The 22,057-nt window shown below is 40.8% G+C and overlaps 1 protein-coding gene across 1 annotated transcript; it reads left to right on the top strand.

The window, feature by feature from the left end:
- The first annotated feature begins 203 nt into the window (after nucleotides 1-203).
- Nucleotides 204-17,843, top strand: rai2 (retinoic acid induced 2). The gene is made up of 2 exons (XM_084921865.1): nucleotides 204-371; nucleotides 12,810-17,843. Exon 2 carries the CDS (start codon nucleotides 12,878-12,880, stop codon nucleotides 14,489-14,491), a length of 1,614 nt encoding a protein of 537 aa, XP_084777991.1. The 5' UTR covers nucleotides 204-371; nucleotides 12,810-12,877; the 3' UTR covers nucleotides 14,492-17,843.
- Nucleotides 17,844-22,057: the final 4,214 nt, after the last annotated feature.

The raw sequence follows: 22,057 nt of genomic DNA, 5'->3' as shown, positions 1-22,057 counted from the left end.
ATTGTCTAATACTCAAACATAAAATATTAGGATGTTTATTAGTACCAATTATTAATAATGAGTTAATTATAAGTTAATTATTTATTATTATTTTACGGGTTGTTGTTTTTTACTTTAAGTATTGATTTGTTTGTTTGTTTGTTTGATTCGCTTTTTTGTCCCTGCTAGTGGTGGGGGAGGAGAGGGAGGAGGGGGGAGGAGAGACCCGCTGACGATGCTGCGTGCGCAGCTCTCCGTCTGGAGTCGCTACGACGGGACCGCAATGAAGAGATAAATGGCACCCTTATCTATTTATTTCTAAGTCTCACGGAGCTCGGTCATCGTTAATTAGGAGAGAGTGGCTCGATAAAACAGCCGCGGACACTTCAAAGGTAAGAAACACTGGCGTTTGTCGCAGAGCGGCTTTATTTTCTGCACGAAATACATTAAAGGACCGGAGATGAAGCAGGGTCAACCACCGGTTTTCTGGTCTTTACGTCGTTGAAGCGTATAATTCGTTTCAACCTCATCACGTAGAGTAAATGTGAATTATTCCAGGAGTGTTGGGGTCTCGGTTTTAAAACGTAACAAGGCGTTTTTCCTAATTTCCCAGGCGATTGCGCAGCAGCTAGCTTGTATCGCGTCTGACAGCGCGTTAAATTTACGCCAGCTGAGGGTGATAACAGGTTATTACTGAGCTCCAGGAGCCCTCTGTCCCTGTCCCGGTTACGGCTTTAATGTCAGCGGGGCTTTCGTGTTGTTGCGCGAGATGTGCGGGGATGTGCGCGCAGCCTCCTCGCTTTTCAAGGCGAGCCGTCGGCGGCTGGCTGCGGGCACCAGACACACCAGGGACTGGGCTCATAATACCGTGCATATCTTTGTGGGAGCACGGCGACGCTGGGTGCAGGGACACAGAAATGTGGAAGGAAGGCAGGAAAACATCCTCAGATGAACCCGGCAGTGTCATACCCAAGGTCTTTTGCAATAGCCTGGGCATTTACTTAGAAGTGGTACAAGAAAACAGCTCCTGCAGATATGAGCTCACCCGGGAGGAAAACACTCAACACGGTCTCCAATTTCTGCTCTTTCTTGTGTAATTTCTTGTTTATAATGTCCAGCTTGTGTGAAAGGAAAACGAGACTTGCAGATGCAGTATATTTCATGTGGAAACAAGTGTCAAATTAAGGGAAAAAGATGAACCTTTGACCCCTGCTGTTATGTAGACTGAGCGTCCAGTCTGTGTATAAAAGATGGATACAACCACAGTGACATCACTAATTGGTTCATGGACACTTTGAAGCCCCAAATTTGCCATTTTGAGCATCACTGTGTTTTTGTTCTGGATTCATACCAAAGGGTGAAGTTCTCAGTTATACACGGTGTAAAGATGGGACCAACACATCGTGAATAAAATCAGCAAAATTGATATTTGAGTCAATCATGTGGTTGTGCTGAGACATTTGACGTGTCTGTGACATTAGCATGACGTTTGTTTGGTGCTTTCATGAGATGAGCAGAAGCATCAGCCATGCCCGCACTCCATCGTTGGTCCATCCATCCATTGTCCTCTGCTTATCCAAAGGCCAGTCGCAGTGGCAGGTGGTTTCTCATCCTTCTCCCCAGCCACACTTTCCATTTCCTTCTACTGAGATGTATGAGGGAGGTGCCCAGGAGACATCCCAACCAAATGCCCGAACTACCTCATGTGGCTCTTTTTGACATTGAGTTTAGAATCTTCCCCTTCATTCAGAAAACCCCAAGATCTGGAGCTCAGTAACCTTGCTAGGTAGCGGGAAAATTGAGCCCTCTCCTGCAGCCAGGCCCAGGATCAGAGCATCTGCTGTCCAGCTTTCTGTCCATGGGGCTTGGTCAGGGTGCTCAGGCACAGCCAGAAAAAAAAAAGCTCTCCAGGACAAAACAATACTGAGTATTTTGAGCGTTTTTATTATTATTATTATAATTATTATTATTATTATTATTTGTAAATGGTGAGAAGTTTTTGTGTCCATTGAGCACTTAAATTAGAGAGGGACTACCTGCCCAAATCACCTAAGATTCAAGCGAGTAGGCTTACCCTGGGAGTACACCAGGTATCCAATCCTGGTTCTGGCTCCACTCAAAACCATGTTGTGGTGGCAAAACAGTTCAAAAGTACCCAATTTATATATTTTGACAGCACTGAATCAAGCTGCAGAGAGCAGGCGAGGAGGGCTGGAAGTCGGTCACACAACAATATAAAGAATTGAGTAAGTTTTCAAAATAATAACTTCTGAAATCCTCCCTGTGTATTCTTGGACTTAGTTAGCAAGACACATTGATAAATTGCTTGGGTGCATCACACAGACAAAGATGTATACATGCAAATTAGTGCCGTGTAAACGCAGTCTTTTACCAGAACTACAGGAGGAACTCATTGGATGGTCTGTACCATGCAATAAGCCATTTTACTTTTCAGATAATCCTATTAAGAATACTTTATAAGCACAAATAGAGATTTCCTGTGCTTATGGAGTATTCTATACAGCTGTCTGTGTCAGGATGCCTGTCAATCAAAGCGGCCATGCCCGTCACTGTTGGCCAGTATCCAAATAGATAACTTCAAAAAAATGCCTCCAGTTAGTTGTTATGAAAGGAGAAATCAGCAGAAGAAACTAAACCTGTTCTTTGTATCAGACTGTAAACATGTTTATTTCTGCGGTTACACAGAACATTATAGCCTCTCTTCCATCAGCACTGACTCAACTCTATTCTGTTTTTAGGGTACTCCATTAGGTATCAGGTATTTTTTAGGACCTACTCGGTTCCTACTCGTTCCAACCCAGCTGAGTCGAGCTGAAAATGTGTCGCAGGACTTTCAGACCTCCTTGCTATACCATCCCCGCCCACATTGAGTTGGTACTCAATTGTAATGGAAAACAAATGAGACCCAAGTAGGTGCTAGTAGAAAAGAGGCATAAGGGAACTGACCCAGCTGTTCCCATGTCACAGTCCTTTAGAACGTAAAAATCTCCTCACTCAATGACTTAGATGAACATGAAAATGACGTGACTCATTTCAATCTTCGGACCTTGACTCAAATGAACACGTGGAAGACTTTGCACCGATTTTGGTCCATTAAAGTAGATAGAAGCTGTTCTGTTGGGGGTTTTTTGTACGGTTTCCTTTAAATTGCAAGAACATTGATGAGTGTTGTACTAAATAAACAAATACTAAAGCGTACATGTTAGCTGTACTTAATTAATGTGTGCACTTCTTACACAGTCCATAAACCTTGTTTTAGCCTGAATGAAGATATTACTGAAGAAGGTCACACTTTACATGTTTAGAGTTTTACATATTCATTGCGTTTCAGACAGACCTTATGTTTATTTGCATGTTCAAATGGTGGTGATTACTAAAAAAAAGCCATTTGTGACCCACCCATGCATAATAATTACTGACCCGAGGTGCAGATTCTCACTGTAAATGTATTTTAATGTAGTTGAATCGCTAAATAATCGCCATCTAACCTGGATTTCTCACTGGCACACTGGTTAAAAATGTGACACAGTGATCATCCCAATGAGTATTCCAGTGCCAAATTATTGTTATTGTGAAATTTGACTGATTGTGGCATTTAGGGGATCAGCTGGCGGACCACCCGCTGAATAAAAGATGAGCTGCACTGATGTGAAAGCAGTCTGCATCGTGATGAGGCTTCTGTGTGTCTCTCTAATGAGATGTAATTGGCCACTGGAGCGGAGGGGTGTTGAGAGCGATGACCTTTTAGATCATCAGCCGTGCTCTATCCATCCCCGGTGCTTTCGTGTCCTCTGGTCTAAAAGCTAAATCAAGCCCACAACGAGGAGGTAAAGAGAGAAAATAGTCCCTGTAATGTATGTCGACTGCAGTGCAGCTTAATGCAGTTTGAAGGCGAGGCGTTGTTGTTTTTCTCTCTGCTGTTGACTTACTACGGTATACGTTCCACCAATGAGCAAGGGGAAAACACAGAGAGGAAATGTGGAAATCATTACAGTAACGGGGACAGGGGAGGGATCTTATTTGGCTCTCTCAGTTGGGTCTCCTATTTACTCAATTAGCTGTTACTGGCTGGTGAACACAGACCTCTCCCAGATGACGTGTGAGATTTAAATGTGCCGCTGGTCTTATCGGTGTGAAGAAAACATACTCTGTGCTCATTCAGACATGGTTACAGGTTTGTTTGTGCTGCATGTTTCCTACATTAGCTCATATATCAGGAAAATTTCATTATCCTGGAGCTGTTTTTAATAGCTTAAGCTACAAACTCTGTTATCATGTGGGACTGCAGATTCTGTTAGCGAGCTAGGACATTAAGCTAAGATTGGAAATAAGCTTTGTCCTGTCCTGTTTATGAGGTGTTGGATGTAGCCGGAGGAGCTGGTTGTATTTTGTTTTTTCTGTTACACCACAAGTCCACGGGTTTTGTGAAATTACTTTAACTTATAATTAGTTAAAGTTAAATAATTAGTTAATAAGTTGAAGTAATTTATAGATATATAGATGTCTTTAGTAGAGAAAATGTGTTATGGATTTTACATTTTAGTTGGGTCGGCAGCTGAGAAACATTTTAGGTCTCGTTTCAGCATTTTATTATTTTTATTTTAAATCCATCTGAGACAATGGTATCAGCTGTGATCAGTTTACATCCTGTGGCTCTTATTTTGAAAGTTTAGTAGCAACTTGCCCCACCATCTAGAAGGTGGCTGTAGCTTCCACGTCTGAAAAGTGAAACAAGTGCAATGTGCCTTAAACCTGCATTCTTCTTAATGACTAGCAAGGGGTGGCAGTTGTTAAAAAAGACTTCCTGTCTTATTGAGGTTTCTTGCATGACGTCATACATACCTAAGATTTGTCAATGAGTCAACCGCTGGTTTTTAAGGGAAAATGTGTATTTCCTGACTGGCTAGCAGTGTTTCCTGGAGGCCGCTGGCTCATGTTGGGTGAAATCAGTTGCAAAAAAGTTGCTATGCCAAAAACCTATTGGTGATTGCTTTGGTTCCTTGCTGGTTCCCATTGTTAACTATAGCTTTTCATCTTTGTCAGCAAATACTCACCAACTACCAGCTAAGCTGTAGTAAAACTCGAAAAAGTGTGACACACACTGGAAATGGATAAGCTTTGCCTCCAATCGTACAATTTACTGTTAAATTTAATAAACTCATCGGCCGCACTGTGTATGTGATGTGTACTCAAGCTGAGAACAGTAGGCAGTAAAGATGCTAGCATTCAGACAAAAAATCAGAGTAGTTTAGGTAAATTGCATTATTTTTATCCGGCTGTCATTTGTTATCTTATTAGATTACAAATGAAATACATTTATATGCCGGATGCATTTGTTTGTGAAATTTTAATGTACAAAGTTAGGAGAGAAGTTTAAGTTGAGCCTGATGTTTCCTTACACATAAAATGATTCAGTCTTTTCCTCGCAGTGAGAAATGCACCATATTAACTTAACATGAGGCCAGACTGGGACTTGATTTTAGCAAACAGCCAAGGTATCGTTATCTAATCAAAACTAAACGATAAATTCAATGAGTGTGCCTTGGATCAAAATAACATCTTCAAATTTCTCGATTTATCTAACACAGAGTCTAAACTCCGGAGAGTTCACTTTGCTTGGGGGGGGGGGGAGCATCAAAAGCTGTTTAAAAGTGATTTAATGTTTGCTGAATAGTTCCAGGGACTGAAATTTATATTTAAAAATTGGAGGGGGAGTTCCCCCTTGAATGCTTCCCACAGGAAGGATTTATACTTTGTGGGACTTTAACTATGGGTCATATACGGTCCCATTCTTACCTCAGAATGTGTTTTTCCTTTGTTGTTCTTCTCCAGCTACAGCATTTCTCTCATTTCTGTCTCTGTTTTGGTGGCTTTGTTTGTTTTTATGACTCTACTGTCATCCTAAAAAAGGAATAAAACAAATTCAATTAACCATAGAATCAAAAACTGAAACTACTATTAGATTCTGTTTAACTCAACTTCAAAGTTAAATTTGAGGCTGTCGAGACGGTGCTTAAATCTTCAGATGTTTGGTTAGATGGAGTGTAATTTAATTATTGCTGTTTTTAAATAGCTCCTTGGTGTTTTTGTTTTAAAACAAACGCCATATTCTTGCAAACTCTGACACACAAATGATTCTGTCTCCAGGTAAACCCCCGTTAACCTTGAATAACCTCACCTGCTTCCTTGATGCTGCATGTGGGCGGAGCCTGAGCTTAGACTCGCCCACAGTGTAACAGAAAACAAGTTTTGTGTTTCTCACCAGCAGAAACGACTTTTCTTCATCCTCCATCTGTCTCGAGCCTCCTCGACCTGACCAACTGAAGCATCTTTAGATCGTAACCCTGGTTTTATAGTGGTCGTGATGGGTGCATCAGTTCATCTTCTTATCCTGATGCATCCATCACTCTGGAACAGGATTAATCTGGACTCATCAGACCACATGACCTTTTTCCGCTGCTCCACAGTCTGATCTTTAAGACCCATGAGAAATCTAAGCCTCTTCTTCTAATTAGCCTCACTGATAAGTGGTTTTCTTGAGGCAACACAGCTGTTTAGTCCCAAATCCTCGAGTTCCTCTTCACGTTGTGCTCTTATGCATGTTAAATAGTCAAAGTGAGTTTCAGATGTATAAGTGAACACTGATCACAATCATCCAGGATTATTTTCCCAACCACATTTCTTTTTGAAGATGATGATTCATCACTGTCCTTCCAGGTTTAATAATGCATTGCACAGTTCTCAACTCAACCTGTCCTTAGTAGTTTTCTTTTCTTGATGCAGACCAACAATTTGATACTTCGAAAACGGAGTAACATCCTTTCCTCTGAGCTACAGGGAGAGGAGGAGGGTCTCAATTTTTCAGTTGCATCTAATGTCTTTGTATTTACAGAAATATAGATTCTTAGATGCAAATTTGTTCCTTGTTTTCTTTTTTTCTTGGCAGCAAACAATGTTATTTTTCCACAATTACTGTATGATCGTAAAATATGACACCTATACTGTACATGCAGACATCATATATTGTACGTGCATCTTCAGTGAAACCCTGGGTTAACTTCACGAATTGATAGCCAGCTTCATGTGACTGTTTATCCTGACTGTCAGTGTTAGGCTAATGGAAAGATACGCTGGGTATGTTATACTCGTTTCGTGGTATAGGGTCCTAGCCTGATGAGGTAGCTCTTTCTGTGTCCATTACTGTTACCGTTCAGGCACTGAATCTAAAACCCTGAACTGCATCAATGCACAATACTTCAAACTTCTCTTTTTCTTTTTTCTTTTGTTTTAATGGTGGAGGAACCCTTCTGTTGCATGTCAGCAGGGATCCGTTTTTTATTGAGCCTTATTATTGCAAGATCTTACTTTGACCTTCCCTATCTGTGATAACACAGAGACAAAGCAGAATCACTGAGTCAGATAATGTAGCTGGGAAAAACAACAATGGTGAACATGATCTGTGTGTACTTTGGTTCACTCTGCTGGTTAAACTTCCTCCTCCTACTCATCTGCAGAGTTTTACTTTTTATCACATGATTCAAGCGAAGTTGGAGTGAACACCACTGCAGGCTGACTGCATGTCACCCAAGTGGCGATTACTGCTGATGTCGATGGCTCAGAGTAAATCCTGCTATTTTTATTTTTTTTTTGGGGGGGGTGATTTCCTCCCTTAAAATAAAGTTGAGTCCATATCCCGATGGCAGCTGAGTAAAAAGAGACAATTAAGCTTATTATTTGGGGGAATTTCCTCATTTTGTGCACTGTCAGGCTAACTCATTGGAGTCTCTGACAGCAGTGGCGCTTCAACTAAGAAAGACTCCTTTCATAATGGTCAGGGAGGCATTATCGTGTCACGGACCTCATGACCGCGTTATCACACAGGAAATGTCTTGCCCCGAGCTTCCTGGAATGCAAGTGAGGCCGCAGCATCCAAATAGTGGAAAAATAGAATAGATTTGAATTTACTATTCAGTCCGAGCTCTGATTCATAAATGTGGCTGATGACCATAACAGAACAATGTAATAAAAATGACATATTCTCATTGACTAAGGTTAGTCTTAGTTACGGTTATGGTTGTCCCTTTTTAGCAGATTAGGGCAGATTTATAATTTAGTGTTAAATCAGTGTTTGTGTTGTGGCTACAATGTATTTTTCTGAAACTCTACCCTGTAACCTGACGTGCAATTCCCTAGAATATAACTACATGATGCTGTTGTTGTGTAGGCTACATTGTAGGCTCGACGTAGATTTACCGCAGCAGCGTAATTCAGATAGGATTCAAAGGAAAACCATGTGGTATGTATAATATACATGCTAGCTGGAAATAGCAGGTAAGAAAGAGCTACTCACTTTTACCACATACCAAACAGTCACGCTCATGTGCAAGGTCGCACATTCCGAACCATAGACACTAAAAGGAGGACGAGCATTTTTGCCGTCGGTGTTGGTGTTTTGAAACTGAATGTATGCTGGGTAATTCTTATTTCGGACACTTTAGTGACCAGAAATTACTAAATAAACTTAATGTGTCATTCAGTTTGACGGGACCTAGAGATTGACCCTGTAAACTCCTCAGGAAAGTATTTGCAGAGGTCAAGACAGAGGGCTGTTTTCCCATAGATTGCTTTAGGACTGGAAGTCTTTATTTAAACACAGGTATTGCCCCCTGGTGGTTTGTGAAAGGACCAAAAAATTAAGGCACTTGGTGTTGGCTTTACTTTCTTTTATACTGTGTTTTGTTCCAGCAAATAAATACTCCATTTGTCCAAATCCATTTTTTTCCTAGTCTGTAAAGTCATGACTTTGGATGAGTCTATCCTCTCAGGACTAAGAAAGGTCATCTCCTGGTTCATCAGCATCTCCTCCACCAACATAGTTATGTGATTGCTACATTTTTTTTTTTGCTTCTCAAGACTATTTCTAGTTTTAAGTTTATTTAAAAAACATAAAAGCATAATGTCTAAAAGACAATAACAGTATCGTACTATGGTATCAAACACGCAGCCCATGAAATGGTAGAGTTTGAGCTGGATGGCTTTACAATGTGTGAAATTAAGCAGATTAAGTTATTAGTTACAACAAATTTGCACAGCTGATCTTGTATGTTGAATGCAGCTTTATACAGGAGGGAAAATTTGAATTTTTTTATCATTTTTAAAAACCTAAAATTCTATTTTTGTCTAGTTATAAAACACTAGTATTAAATATGGACTCATACACATGACACAAAGCTCACAGTTAATCATGCGTTAGGATCTTTAGGAAGCTCTTGGAAATTTCTTTGTCTTTAAAGGGTGCATTGTCTGGAAAACTGCAAGTCTACAAAGGCTTTTACTCAGTTCTTCTAGAGTATGTTTAGGCCTGTTTTACAGTTCCCAAGGTGCGCACACTTCCCAGACCTTTCCTGTGCACGAACCAGTGACAAGATTATCAGCCGGCCGCCTGGCCATGTAATCCATCAGAGCCTTATTACAATATCCCGTCTATGCTTCGCAGAATAATATAAAACCAGCCTGGAGGGAGAGAGAGAGAGAGAGCTTCTCCTCGCTGCTCATTGTGGCAACCCAACACCACATAAAAGCCACTCGGAGAGGAAGAAAAAGTGTCATGCTCCTGCCAGAAAATCAGAACTGCATGCGTGCATTTAATTGAGTTTTTTAACATTAAAGGTTAAAGCATACACTTTGTAGTTTTATTTCAGGGTATTTAATGTTTCCCTTTTTCTCCAGTACCTGAACATTATCCCGGTCGCTCCCAGCCGTATGAATAATTGACCTCACTGACACGAGATGCACCCAGGGGACGTTTTATCACTGTGGACGGGTGGGGGTTGACATCCAGTGCAGGCAGGACATGTGTTGTGCAGAGGTATCATGTAGTGATAGGAAAGCCGACACAGTACGGTTATAAAAGCACAAAAGCATGTGAGATGTCGGATGATGGATAGAGACTGAGATGTGTAGTTGATCAAACATGCTGAGTTCCTGTTTGATCTTTCTGCGTCGATATTGTATCTTGGTGGTCTTGGACCTCTGCAGAGATGAGGGATGGATAGATGGGCAAATATAAAATGGAAATCCTTCACAGCTCAGACTTTAATCAAACACACAGCAGAGAGGAATGTGTGTGTACACAGGGTTACAATAAGATATTTTCAGTATGGAGTGTTAAACATTTCCCAAGTTATTCAATGAATAACCCATCTCCACATAAGATGAGATGTTGTAAGACTTCCCGTATCACACATTGATTTAACCTCCTAGGATCTGGCGTCCACATATGTGGACATCACATTTTGGGTTATTTAGACCAAAATACTCAATTTTGCTCTACAAGGGCCTGACATCTACGTACGAGGACATTATACTGCTACTGTTCTATCAAAATTTTATACGAATATCCTCATATGTGGCTCTGATTTTTCATAAAAACAAAAACAAGGGAAAAAAATCTGGTAATTCTTTGTTTTTACATTCATTGGGCCCCAATATGCCCAAATATCAAAGAGAAATTAAAAATGCATGCCGTGGAAGAGTTCGGGTCTTAGGGGGTTAATACTGGACAATAATCAATGGCTCATTCTCATGCAAAAAGAGGTTAAAGATTAATATAGGGGTTTTTTTTTTGTTTTTTTTTAAAAACCCAAATAAGATCACATAATTTTCCTATGCCATTAACGATTGTAATAGGAATACTCCTTTATTTTTGTATATTATTTACCAGGTTGAGCTGTTTTCGTCATGCATTATTTTAAGCTGTTCAAAGTTTAAAAAGGTAGAGAGAGGCAAGGTTGAAATGATTTGGAGATGTGCAGAGGAGGGACAGTGGATATTGAACAAAGGATGTTAAAAATGGAGCTCCCAGGCAGGAGGAAACGACCTCGGAGGAGCTTCATGGATGTAGTGAAGGAGAACATGCAGAGGCCTGGCGGAGGATGCTCGGGATGGGGTGAGATGGAGGCGGATGATCTGCTGTGGCGACTCCTACCGGAAGCAACTGAAAGAAGAAGATGATTAAATTTGAGCTATTCTACTTTATTTAAACCATGTTGTTGTAGGTGGTTTTCATTGTTTTGGCTGCTGTAACAAGCATTTCCCAGCTTTGGGGATAAATAAAGTATATATAGAAAGTAAAAACTATATATAGTTAAAAACAGTTTTACACATGGAATAAATGATTGAGGGGACACAGCCAGCTGCTGCTTCTCCTCGGAGTCTCCCATCCTGTGGATGAAGTCTGCTTTCTCCGTCTTGTATCAGCATTGGCGACGGCAGTCGTTGTTCTGCTCTGTGGTCTTGGTGAGCAGAACAAGGATTCGCAGCTTCAGACGGTGGAGATGGAGTCTGATCTCATTTCATTTCATGAAACTTTATTAATCCGAATCAGTGGTGGTTGGCGATCTTCATCTCTCTGAGGAAGCAGCTGAATAATGGCGAGGACTGCCGAAATATCAGTCTGGCAATATAGTCAGCTGGTAGGGTATTGCTGATTATTACATTTTTTTCTCCCATAATTTACAATTTATTTTTACAATTTTTTTTAAATATAAATATTATATTCACATAACTGAATCTTAGATATTTGTTAACAGCCCAGAACAGGAATGGCTAGGTTAGTTGGTGAGCACTGAACTTGAGATCAGCAGGACTATCTGGGATCATTTTCAAAATAAATAAATAAAAAAAAACGCTACAATGGGTAATCGTACATACTTTGGCTGCCTTTAACTGTGAGCTGTGTGTCATAATCTTTGAGGACTCTGACTCTAACCTTGTTTTGAAGGCTAAAATTACTCTGTTGATATCACCTAGGGGACAAAAACTAAACAGTCTAATTGCCAAGACTTGCGAGAACAATATTCAAACAAATAAAAATTACGTTTTTATATTCATAGTGTTTATATTTGTAGTCCTGTATTGAATCCCAGTCGTAAAGGGCGACTTCATTGTTTGCATTTATTCTGGTGTGTCTGCATTACTCTGCCATCAGCAGTGAAACTGAGCTCACCGTGTTTGACTTGGAGCTAATAAATCTTTAACAGCAGTTACTTCTACGAAAAACAGGAAGATGAAGAGAGATGAAGTCCGTACATGGATTGTTAGAGCTTTGAAAATGCAAAACTGCACGTAAGCACTGCCAGAATACTAGCCTTTTATAGCACAATAACCAAGATAGATAGTTACAATATGCTATTGGTTCTTTTTCTTTCCTGGAGGTATTAGCTTTGTGCTAATCAATATACTGTGTTTGGTAGTAAAATAATACTGTTAAAACAGACCTATCACAGATGTGGTCTCTTAATATATCTGAGCAGCTCACCCAATTGAAGTCTGAATGTGGGAAACACTGCAGGAATGGCTTGTTTGGTTTCAGAGTGTCTCTGTAGCTCGTTTGCTAGCATTAGCAAGCGTGGAAGACACCACGCACAAACTGAAGACTCTTGGCTTCCCCTTTTGGTTTGCACTGCTGCTTAGTTGTGGTTTTCTCAAATTAAGAAAATGAACAATTTTCCACTTTGTTCTCAGCTATCGGTCACAGTCTGAATCACATTGGAAAAATTCCCCCTATTTAGCAGCTCCATAAATAGATGGAAGAGTTTAAAAAAAGATTTTAATATATAGAATTAGCATTTTATTGTTGTGTAGTTGTATATGGAAATAACAATCCCTAAGCATATCTGAACTTAGTTCTTCATATTAACACAGTATTGGGCCCCTGCTTTACTCATTGTGTATATATGTTTTAAGACTTTTTAACTTTTTATTTTTAAAGTGGGGCTTACCGTCAAACCTTCTGCTCTGTGTTTCAGGGCTTCTTACAAGAATAATGGACGAAACCTGTCACTGACTTGATGAAGATTGATATTCAGGCTGAATCATGGAGGGTAACGATGACAAGTCTGTAACCATGACCCAGCCACAGACTGAAGTGTGCAACTCTGAGGCGGGAGGAGGAGGAGAGGTCTCCAGCAAAGTGGAAGATGGAGTAAATCCACTCACACCTGCTGATTCCTGTGATGCTAATATGACAGGACTGAATAAAGGAGGCCTCTCTAACCTGACAGACACTCCTGCACCCCCAGTGGTGAGTCCCACTGCTGAACCTCCAGGAGGTGTGGCTCTTAAAGTGGCTACCACTGTACTCCACCCAGTTTGTCTGGGTGACAGCCCGCTCATGCTGCCCATTCACCTCCAGATGGCCGGAGCAGCCGGGCCTCAGCTCGGACAGATGGGGGCAGCACCGTACTTGATAACGAGCCAAAGCCCAGTTTCACTGCCCCTGGTCTTGGATCAGCAGGTGATTCAGCACATGAGTCCTTCTGTAATCCCTCAGACCACCAACTGTGCACAGCTCCAGAACAACGTGCTGTTACAGAGTCCTTTGACATTTGGTTTACCTCCAGCTGTTGACCAGAAGTCCACAGGACAGACGCAGGAGGCTAACTTGCTCTCTCTCCTGCAGAATCCAGCTTTTGCTGCCATCTTGCAGGACCTCTTCCCTTCCCAGGGGAGTTCATCAAGCTGTCAGTCTCCAGGCTCTCCCTTCTTCCCGCTTCCTCCCCTCACCCCTCCCTACACCTCCCCTCTGGCCCCTCTGGTCCCTCCTGCGACACTCTTAGTCCCATACCCGGTCATCATTCCTCTGCCTGTGCCTCTGCCAGTCCCTCTCCCCATCCCTGTCCCTCAGACCGAGGACTCAAAGGGTAACATGCCAAAACCAGTTTGCACTGTGAGTAAAAGCACTCAGACTTCGCCAAAAGATACTACCTCCCCCTCGCAGTCTTCAAGGAAATGCATGCCTCCGTTTCAGCCACAAAATGCATCCCCATCCTCACTTCCTCTAGAGGAAGGACAAGCTCTGGACCTTTCTGTCAGGCCATGTCCAGTTGAACCAAAACAGGAATATCCCAGTCCACAGCAGGACAGTGTGCTGGATTTGTCAGTTCCTGGTGTGAGGAAAAAATGTGCTCAGTCAGACAGAGAAGGAGCCTCACAGTCCGGTCCGGATGGCAGCGGCACATCTTTGTCTCTGGGCGTCGATTCCAAACTCCTCGGCAGTCTGGCATCACTGGAGTTCAGCCGGCAGCATAAGTGGTTGGTTGACAGCAGTGCTGCTGGGTCTAGTTCTTTGAGTCAGGAGGCGTCTCTTAGCGGTGCTGGAAACCTCGAGATAGTGAGCACCTCGCAGACAGCCAAGGTCATTGTCTCAGTGAAAGACGCAATCCCCGCCATCCTCTGCGGAAAGATAAAAGGCCTTTCAGGAGTCTCAACCAAAAACTTCTCCATAAAACGGGATGGCAGCCAGGGGGCAGCTCTGCAGCAGCTCTACGGTGTGCCGTCGGGATCCCACGGGGAGCAGCACGACCCCAACAACCCTCTTAAAAAGGTCTCTAAAAGCAGAGCTATCAAACTGAAGAAGGTCAGCTCACAGGAGATCCACTTCCTTCCCATTAAGAAGCAGAGACTGGCAGCGCTGCTCCCCAGGAAGTGAGCTCGCTCACTGGGGAGGGAGACTAATCTGTGGACTAGCTTTCTGGTAATCCCTCCAGAGAGTATAACATAAAACACATGTGGGACATTCTGTAATCAAATTGAAACACTTGTGTCCAACCAAAACTCAGAGTCTGGCTTTAAAAGCGGGGCTCTGACAATGTGACACAGTAGTTACACAAACGGTTTCTTCTGAGTTTTTCTTTTATGATGCACTAGTCTCTACAGTGTTTTACTAAACCATAAATGTTTCAGTGTACGGCAGCTTAGTATGCTCTCTGTGAGTCAGAGATGTCTGTGATTCATGGTAACAGCAAAGACACACAAGTTCGATTCCCCTGTTTGGGTTTATAGTTTGTTTCCACATGTATTATGTTTTATATTTTGGTGCACTGAAGAGTGTGTACTGCAGGACGTGACTGAGGCTGTTAAAACATGTCCCATCAGTGGAAATTCACATGGTCATCAGTAGCTCACTGGAGCGATTCAGTCTTTCCTGATTGGTTGGGATTTAGCATGACAGGCTCATGACTTGGCGAGGCCTGAGCCACAGTTTCATTAAATGAATGTTGGCAGCAGCCACCGATCACAGCAAAATATGTTCTTATTTTAACAACAATAGGGAATAAAAGAAGCTTCTTAATTACTTTCATGTTTAAACTGACCTATCCAAAAATGAGGAAACTACTAAAAGAACTATTATTGTTGATGGCTAAATTAGCCAAAGCAGCAAGTGTATAAAGCACTGTAACTCCCTGCTGTTTCCACTTATTAAAGGGGACCTAGTCTACTTTTCCTTATTTCCTATCATATGAATATTGTTTCAATGGCTGATGCTCATTGATGAGGTCAGTGTATGTACAAGTAATCCTGAAACCCAAAAACTCAAGCTTCAGACTCAAAGCTCGATTTCAGCTTTTGTTTTGTTTCATCTCAGGCACACTTACTGTTCAAACTTCGTCTCCAAGGAGCAGCCAATCAGAAGAAAGTAAAGAGAGGCGGAGCTAAACTTGCTCATTTCTGTAGACTGTAGCTGTGTTCCCTTCGGGGGACCCGGCCTTCGTGGTCTACGTGTGCTGGGTCCTTCAAAGGCCGGAAGTGTGAGGCTCTACCATCTAACAATTCTGTTTAATCAGTTTTCTGATTGATGTTTATTCAGCTGTGTGAGAACTATAACTTTAATCTCAGCCAAACCGATTTACTCAAACAAATAAAACAGAAAAAAGCCAAACAATAAATTTTTTATGTTATCTAAGTGTCTTGTATATCATAACCTTAGTAACAAAAGACCGCAGGAGGTCCGAAAATGATGTACCGGGAATTTGCTGTTCTCACCGGCTCTAGCGAGCCTAGCTGATCCCAGGCTAGCTATCGAGCTGGTGGGTAACAGACTTCTGTAAAACATCAGAGCACTTTTGCAAATATGTGATATTTTGATAAACCGAGCAGATATTTGACGTTTACACAGCTACATTCTCACCTGAAAATATGTTAAAAGTTTATTTTGTGACCCAGAAAGAGTCATATTAAAACTAAGTAGCTGCCGCCATTGTTGGAAACTGGAATTGGCTGGGCCGCGCTATGAATTCTGGGATAGGTTGGGCCACGAAGGATACACCCGACCCATCCTTCACATTCGGGGGGAATGAAGGACTGCATTTGGAGCAGCCTTCAAATTGGGACAGCCTTTGTCACCTGGCTTTGACATAATTGGTCTACAAATGCGGTCTCCGAAGGGTGTGGCCTAGGTTTTGGGACACAGCTTGTATATGAAAAATGGACTTAGCCACCATGACAGTGACATCTACATTTTGATGCCTTCACTTGAGTATTTTGGTTACAATCATTTTCATTTTTGTGGAGCCACATTTTAATATTTTCAGGTGAGAGGGTGGAGCTCTAAAATATTAGGTAACGTTAGCTATATCTGCTAATTAGCAGGAATTAGCTGAAAGTGTAAAGACAGTGCAGTTCCTCTATTGTTCACTTGAAGCTGTCTCCAATCATCTCCCTAGGCTTAAATCTTAAATTTACAGCTTGTTCTTCTGGTTGAAAAATGTGACATGGTTGAGGCCAAAAGTGGGTAATGCTAAAGTTTCTAAATATGGAGCCTAGAAGCCAATGGGGGACGTCAAGATCGCTATGAAAAAGCACAGTTGTTATGAAGGTGGAAACTGGCTAAAGAGACCAAAACTGCTTTGTGTACAACTATGTAAACGTGTTTATTTCTGCTGTATAGTTGGGCATTTTAACATGAGAGTCTGTGGAGACTGACTCAGTTATGGAGAGAGCCTCAAGTGGCCAGTTTAGGAACTGCAGTGTTTGATGATACAGCTTGCTTGTTTCAGCCAGTGGATAAACTGCAGGAGCTCCACCAAGGCAGAGTATAAGATACATCAGGATTATTTTGAGCTGTAAATTATGCAAAGCTGCTTTTAAAATCATGTAGCCAGAAATGAGGAGAATAGGTCCCCTTTAAGTGAATCTGAGGGGAGGTTTGCTATTGATTAAATCAGCTGTGAAGCAGAGCTGAAACTGTAGGGAAAAGCTGTCGTTAAGAAGAAATAATGACCAATTTCTTGGCTTCAGTGAGAGAGAATTCTGTTTGTGTATATGTTAACTGTGTGATTAGTTTATTAGAACCAGTATTGATGAAAATCCACCCATTTTTAATCGTGTAAACATCTGTTCCAAGTGGTTTAAGTGTCTTTTTTTGTTGGTTTTTTTTTATTGTCTTTTTGAGCATGGTAATTTTCTGTCCCAGAGTTGTGAATGTGGATCATATGTTGAGTGCACTTTGTCATAGTTAGAGGCTGTCCTACCTATTATTCTCCCCAAACTGCATTGCCCCTTTTTTGATTGCAAGAGTTATGTAAATCTGTGAATTACAGGCCAAGAACTAATAACAGCCATATGCAGACTGTCTAGTTGAACAGAGATGGAAAAAATCTTGATGCTCTCCTTTTTTTTTTTTTTTTTTTTTTTTTTTGAAACCAGTTTCTTATTTATATCTGTGTACTTTAGCAGTCTCAGCACATCTTAACTCATGCCTGCAGTCCTTTAAACAGAGCTCTTTGGTTTAGTAGTTTGACCTGATCACTCTAGTTATATAGTAACATCTCTAATTTATTACTTGTGCAACTTTTATTTATACAGTGTGTTTATATAATGAGTGATCAGTTAGGAGGTAAAGAGTGAATTGATATTGTAATACAGCCGAAGCACCTTTTTGCTTCTGACAGCAGATTTATTAAAAGGTCATCATTTGAAATGTGGTGGGAGATAAATGTTTGCTTACTGTACAGTATGTGTACTTTTTTATATGGAAGTGAACTAAAATCTTCAATTCTGAATCATTTGCCTGAGTTTTCTTTTTTTTTTTTTTTTTTTTAAAGAATTTACAGTCTAAAAGGTTTGTGGTTTCTTGGTGGAAATGGTTTGATATCGGAGGACAACACACTCTGTCATGCAGACGGAGAAGGTAACTGGTAAGTGTACAAACAAAGATGTTTAAATATTTAATTCAATGAGTTTATCATCGCTTTATCCTTGCTCTTTGTACATGTGGTTTGAATCAAAATGATTTGGTCTCAGACTGGGTTTTAATCCTATCAAATGTCAGTTACGGTCTACAGTTGTGGATCCCCCATTTTTATCTGATCTACTGCCTGTCAGATGCATCTGAGAGCCCCTTCATCGTAATCTCTCATATTCAAATGTTTTCATTTGAACTTTAAAATTTATGTTCACCAGTTAAAGTTAGCGGCTAATAAACTGTCACAACTTTTACTTTTATGGCTATATTTATTATATTTAGTGCAATAATTTTTTTTAAATTTTTTTTTTAGCCAATAGTGAAGTTTGCTTGAAGAATGTAATCTATTTTAACTGTTAATTATTGCTCTTAGCTAATAGTATTTTTTTTTACATTTCTTTATTTTTTCAGACTTTCATACTGTTAGCTAATAGTTTTACAACTAGCAGTAGTTTTAGCTTATATGTTTGAAGTATTTATTCATAATTTGAACTAGATACTTCAAACCTTGATCAGCGTCAGTTTAAAGAATTAAATAATTTTAAAATAGTATTTTAATTACTTCCAACAGTTGATTTATACATTTAACTAATAAAGATGCTAGCAAAACATTTAGATTTCAAAATTATGAACAAAGTTCAAATATATGTGTGTTAAGATTTGGTTGTGCTTCAAAGTATTTTGTTTTCTCTTTCAACTTTTAGTGTTAAGAATTGAAGTTGTTAGCAATGCCTTTAGGTTATATTTTTTACTTGTTTAAGCTACCTAGCTAGCTGTGCTGGCTTGTTTCCACCACTAGATTGAGGTGGAGTTTTGTTTAGCACTTAGCAATAAGCTAAGCTAAACTTAGCTCTACCTAGCAAAGTTTTATTTTATTTTTTTTCCCGGAAAATTATTTCAAAATTTAAAAAAAACAAAACAAAAAACACTTAAATAGTTCTGACTTCGGCTGTATCCCAATTCAGGGTCTGCAGCCCTAAAGGCTGCATTTTAAGGCCGATTAAGTCACAGCGACGCGACGAAGGCTTGTCACTACCCGATCCGTACCGGAAAGCCAGTCGGTACCCCGGATGCGCGAAAGGTGTCTACTTCCGGTCGAAGCGTTTTACAATAGTTACGGGTCAGAGTATCTGTTAAGATGTTAAGAATAATAAGTATCTCTTAAAAAATTTCCAATAATGAAACATTTCAATATAATGTAGACGTGCACTTTTTCGGTAAGTTAAACGTGTAAGCTAATCCATAACTACAGTCCTTAGCTAGGTCCTGAGACCTGAGACCGGGAAAGGGTCGCAGTTATACTGCAATACCTCAGAACTCCCAAACCCTTATATAAAAATCATTAAAAAGAAGCTAAACATTAAAAACTAAACACTATGAAGTTTAAAGTGTGAAGAGGTGAACAAGAAGTCCTTGACTATAATTTTGAAGAAGTGGCTGGTAGGGATGGGTACCGGTGTCCGGTGCCATGATGGCACCGGTTCTGACATAAACGGTAGTAACCAGACCGAAAAGCAGCGCACATTTCGGTGCTTTATTTCGGTGCTTTTTTTCCTGAGATGTCATACACTTTGAATTCTAGCCAATCATTTTACGTTTCCGAGGATAGTAGGCGAGTCCAGGTACGTACGTTCTTTTAGAGCAGAGCTACAGATTAAAAATGCCCAATGCGAAGCAGTAAAAAGTCTGGCTGTACTTCACAGCAAAATATGCAAACTCAGCAGCCTGCAACAAGTGCTTTAAGCTGATACTGTGATACTGTCAAAGGAGGTAACACCTCAAATCCGATGAAACACCTGGCGACGCATAGCGTTTTTTTTAAAAGCCGAAAAATGCGCTGTATTTGATAGCTTGCTGCGAGACCTCACACCGTGCACATCTACTGCGCGTGGGTTGCCTGTTATCGGAGTTAGCGACATCCCCCCAAAACCCGAAGAGTAGAGTCCTGGCCCCTAGCCCTGCCAGTGTAGCAGAAATGATGACGGATGATGATAGCAGCAGCAGCTGTTCTTCTCTGCGTGAGTAGCTTAATGTTGTTCGTGTGTAATTTACGTTGAGTAGGCTAACCACGTTATTACATTAATGCATGTAAGGTGAACTAGCAAACACCGTCGTAGTTACATGCGGCTGTCTTCTTGTTTGATGGCAGATACTCCCTTCACCCTGGCCAAAAAGGCTAAAATGGCCAAAGAAAAAGTGGAAAACAGCTAAACATGAGAGGTTTTTGGACAAAGTTTGTTTTTTCCATTGATTAAGCACTGCTTCCAGCCAAGAGTGATACCATATATGCCCTCTAGCTGCAGAAAAGGCTAACATTGTTATCTTTTTACAAAAAAAAAACAAAACAGCTGAACATGAGGTTTTTGGACCAATTTTGTGTTCTCCATTCTTTAAGCACCGGTTCGAGCACCATTTAAGCACCGGCACCATTTCAAAAGTAAATAGGATAAAACCTAAACGATACCCTTCCCTACTCGGCTGTCAGGGTTCGTTTAGCTAATCTGTGCAGGTGAATGAATTTACCCTGACTAAAGAAATCAAGAGAAACGCCCTGGGCTACTCAGTCACTAATTACCGTTACTGTACTTTTATTACAAGTATTATACTGTAAAAGCAACAGGCTGCACCCTGCTTCAGCTCTTGTGCAGAGCTGAATATTAAATATGTGCAAACAACAGCATGTTTTCAGTCTCTTGCCACATCTGTAAAGACAGTAACATTTTTGTTTTTTGAAAGCTTGAACTTCAGTAACTCCTCATTAACCATGAACTATGGATTAAAGTACTGTAGTGTACTGTAATACTGAAAAGAATGTAAGAGAAGAACTTCAGATCCTGAGTGTGTGAGGACAGAAGAATCAGCTTTATTTCAATTTTGAGGGATAAAATTTATATTTGAGTTTGATGGTTCTGTTCTCTTTGTGGTTACAGGAGCTGCCCTCAGATTCAGACCTCAGCACCACCCAATGACAGCAGACAGATCATCCAATATGTTCACATGTTAACTGTAAAATGAACTGATGCTGTAGTGAAAGCTGCAGCTGTTTTATTGATAAAGTTAAAGACAAAAAAACAAAAGGATTAATCACCCCTGTAACTGTGTCACTATATATCAGCATTAACAGGACCTCAGGTTGGTGTTCAACAGAACTTCTGGCACAGGACAGCTGTGCAAAATCCTGCTCCTCACATACAAGGTCTTAAATAATCAGGCCCCATCTTATCTTAATGACCTTGTAGTACCATATCACCCTATTAGAGCACTTTGCTCTCGCACTGCAGGCCTACTTGTTGTTCCTAGAGTATTTAAAAGTAGAATGGGAAGTAGAGCCCTCAGTTTTCAGGCCCCTCTTCTGTGGAACCAGCTTCCAGTTTGGATTCGGGAGACGGACACTATCTCTACTTTCAAGATTAGGCTTAAAACTTTCCTTTTTGCTAAAGCATATAGTTAGGGCTGGACCAGGTGACCCTGAATCCTCCCTTAGTTATGCTGCAATAGACGTAGGCTGCCGGGGAATCCCATGATGCATTGAGTTTTTCTTTCCAGTCACCTTTCTCACTCACTATGTGTTAATAGACATCTCGGCATTGAATCATATCTGTTATTAACCTCTGTCTCTCTTCCACAGCATGTCTTTTATCCTGTCTTCCTTTTATCACCCCAACCGGTCGCAGCAGATGGCCGCCCCTCCCTGAGCCTGGTTCTGCCGGAGGCTTCTTCCTGTTAAAAGGGAGTTTTTCCTTCCCACTGTCGCCAAAGTGCTTGCTCATAGGGGGCCATATGATTGTTGGGTTTTTCTCTGTATCTATGAAGCACCTTGAGGCGACTTTTGTTGTGATTTGGCGCTATATAAATAAAATTTAATTGAATTGATGAAAGAAAGGCAAGAAGTTTCTCCAAATCTCTGGACCCAGGAAACCCAGCTTGTCCTAATGGTCTCCCTCACTAGTTTCTCTCCAGGGTGAATGTAGCTGTTGATATAATATGGACTCTATTATTAAATGAAAAGAACAAATTAGACTACACTACTGA

Source organism: Perissodus microlepis, chromosome 23 (assembly GCF_051167445.1).
Source record: "Perissodus microlepis isolate ML-2025 ecotype Zambia chromosome 23, ASM5116744v1, whole genome shotgun sequence".
Classification (NCBI taxonomy): domain Eukaryota; kingdom Metazoa; phylum Chordata; class Actinopteri; order Cichliformes; family Cichlidae; genus Perissodus; species Perissodus microlepis.
Note: the sequence above shows the minus strand (reverse complement) of the source record. Positions and strands in the feature narration are given on the sequence as shown.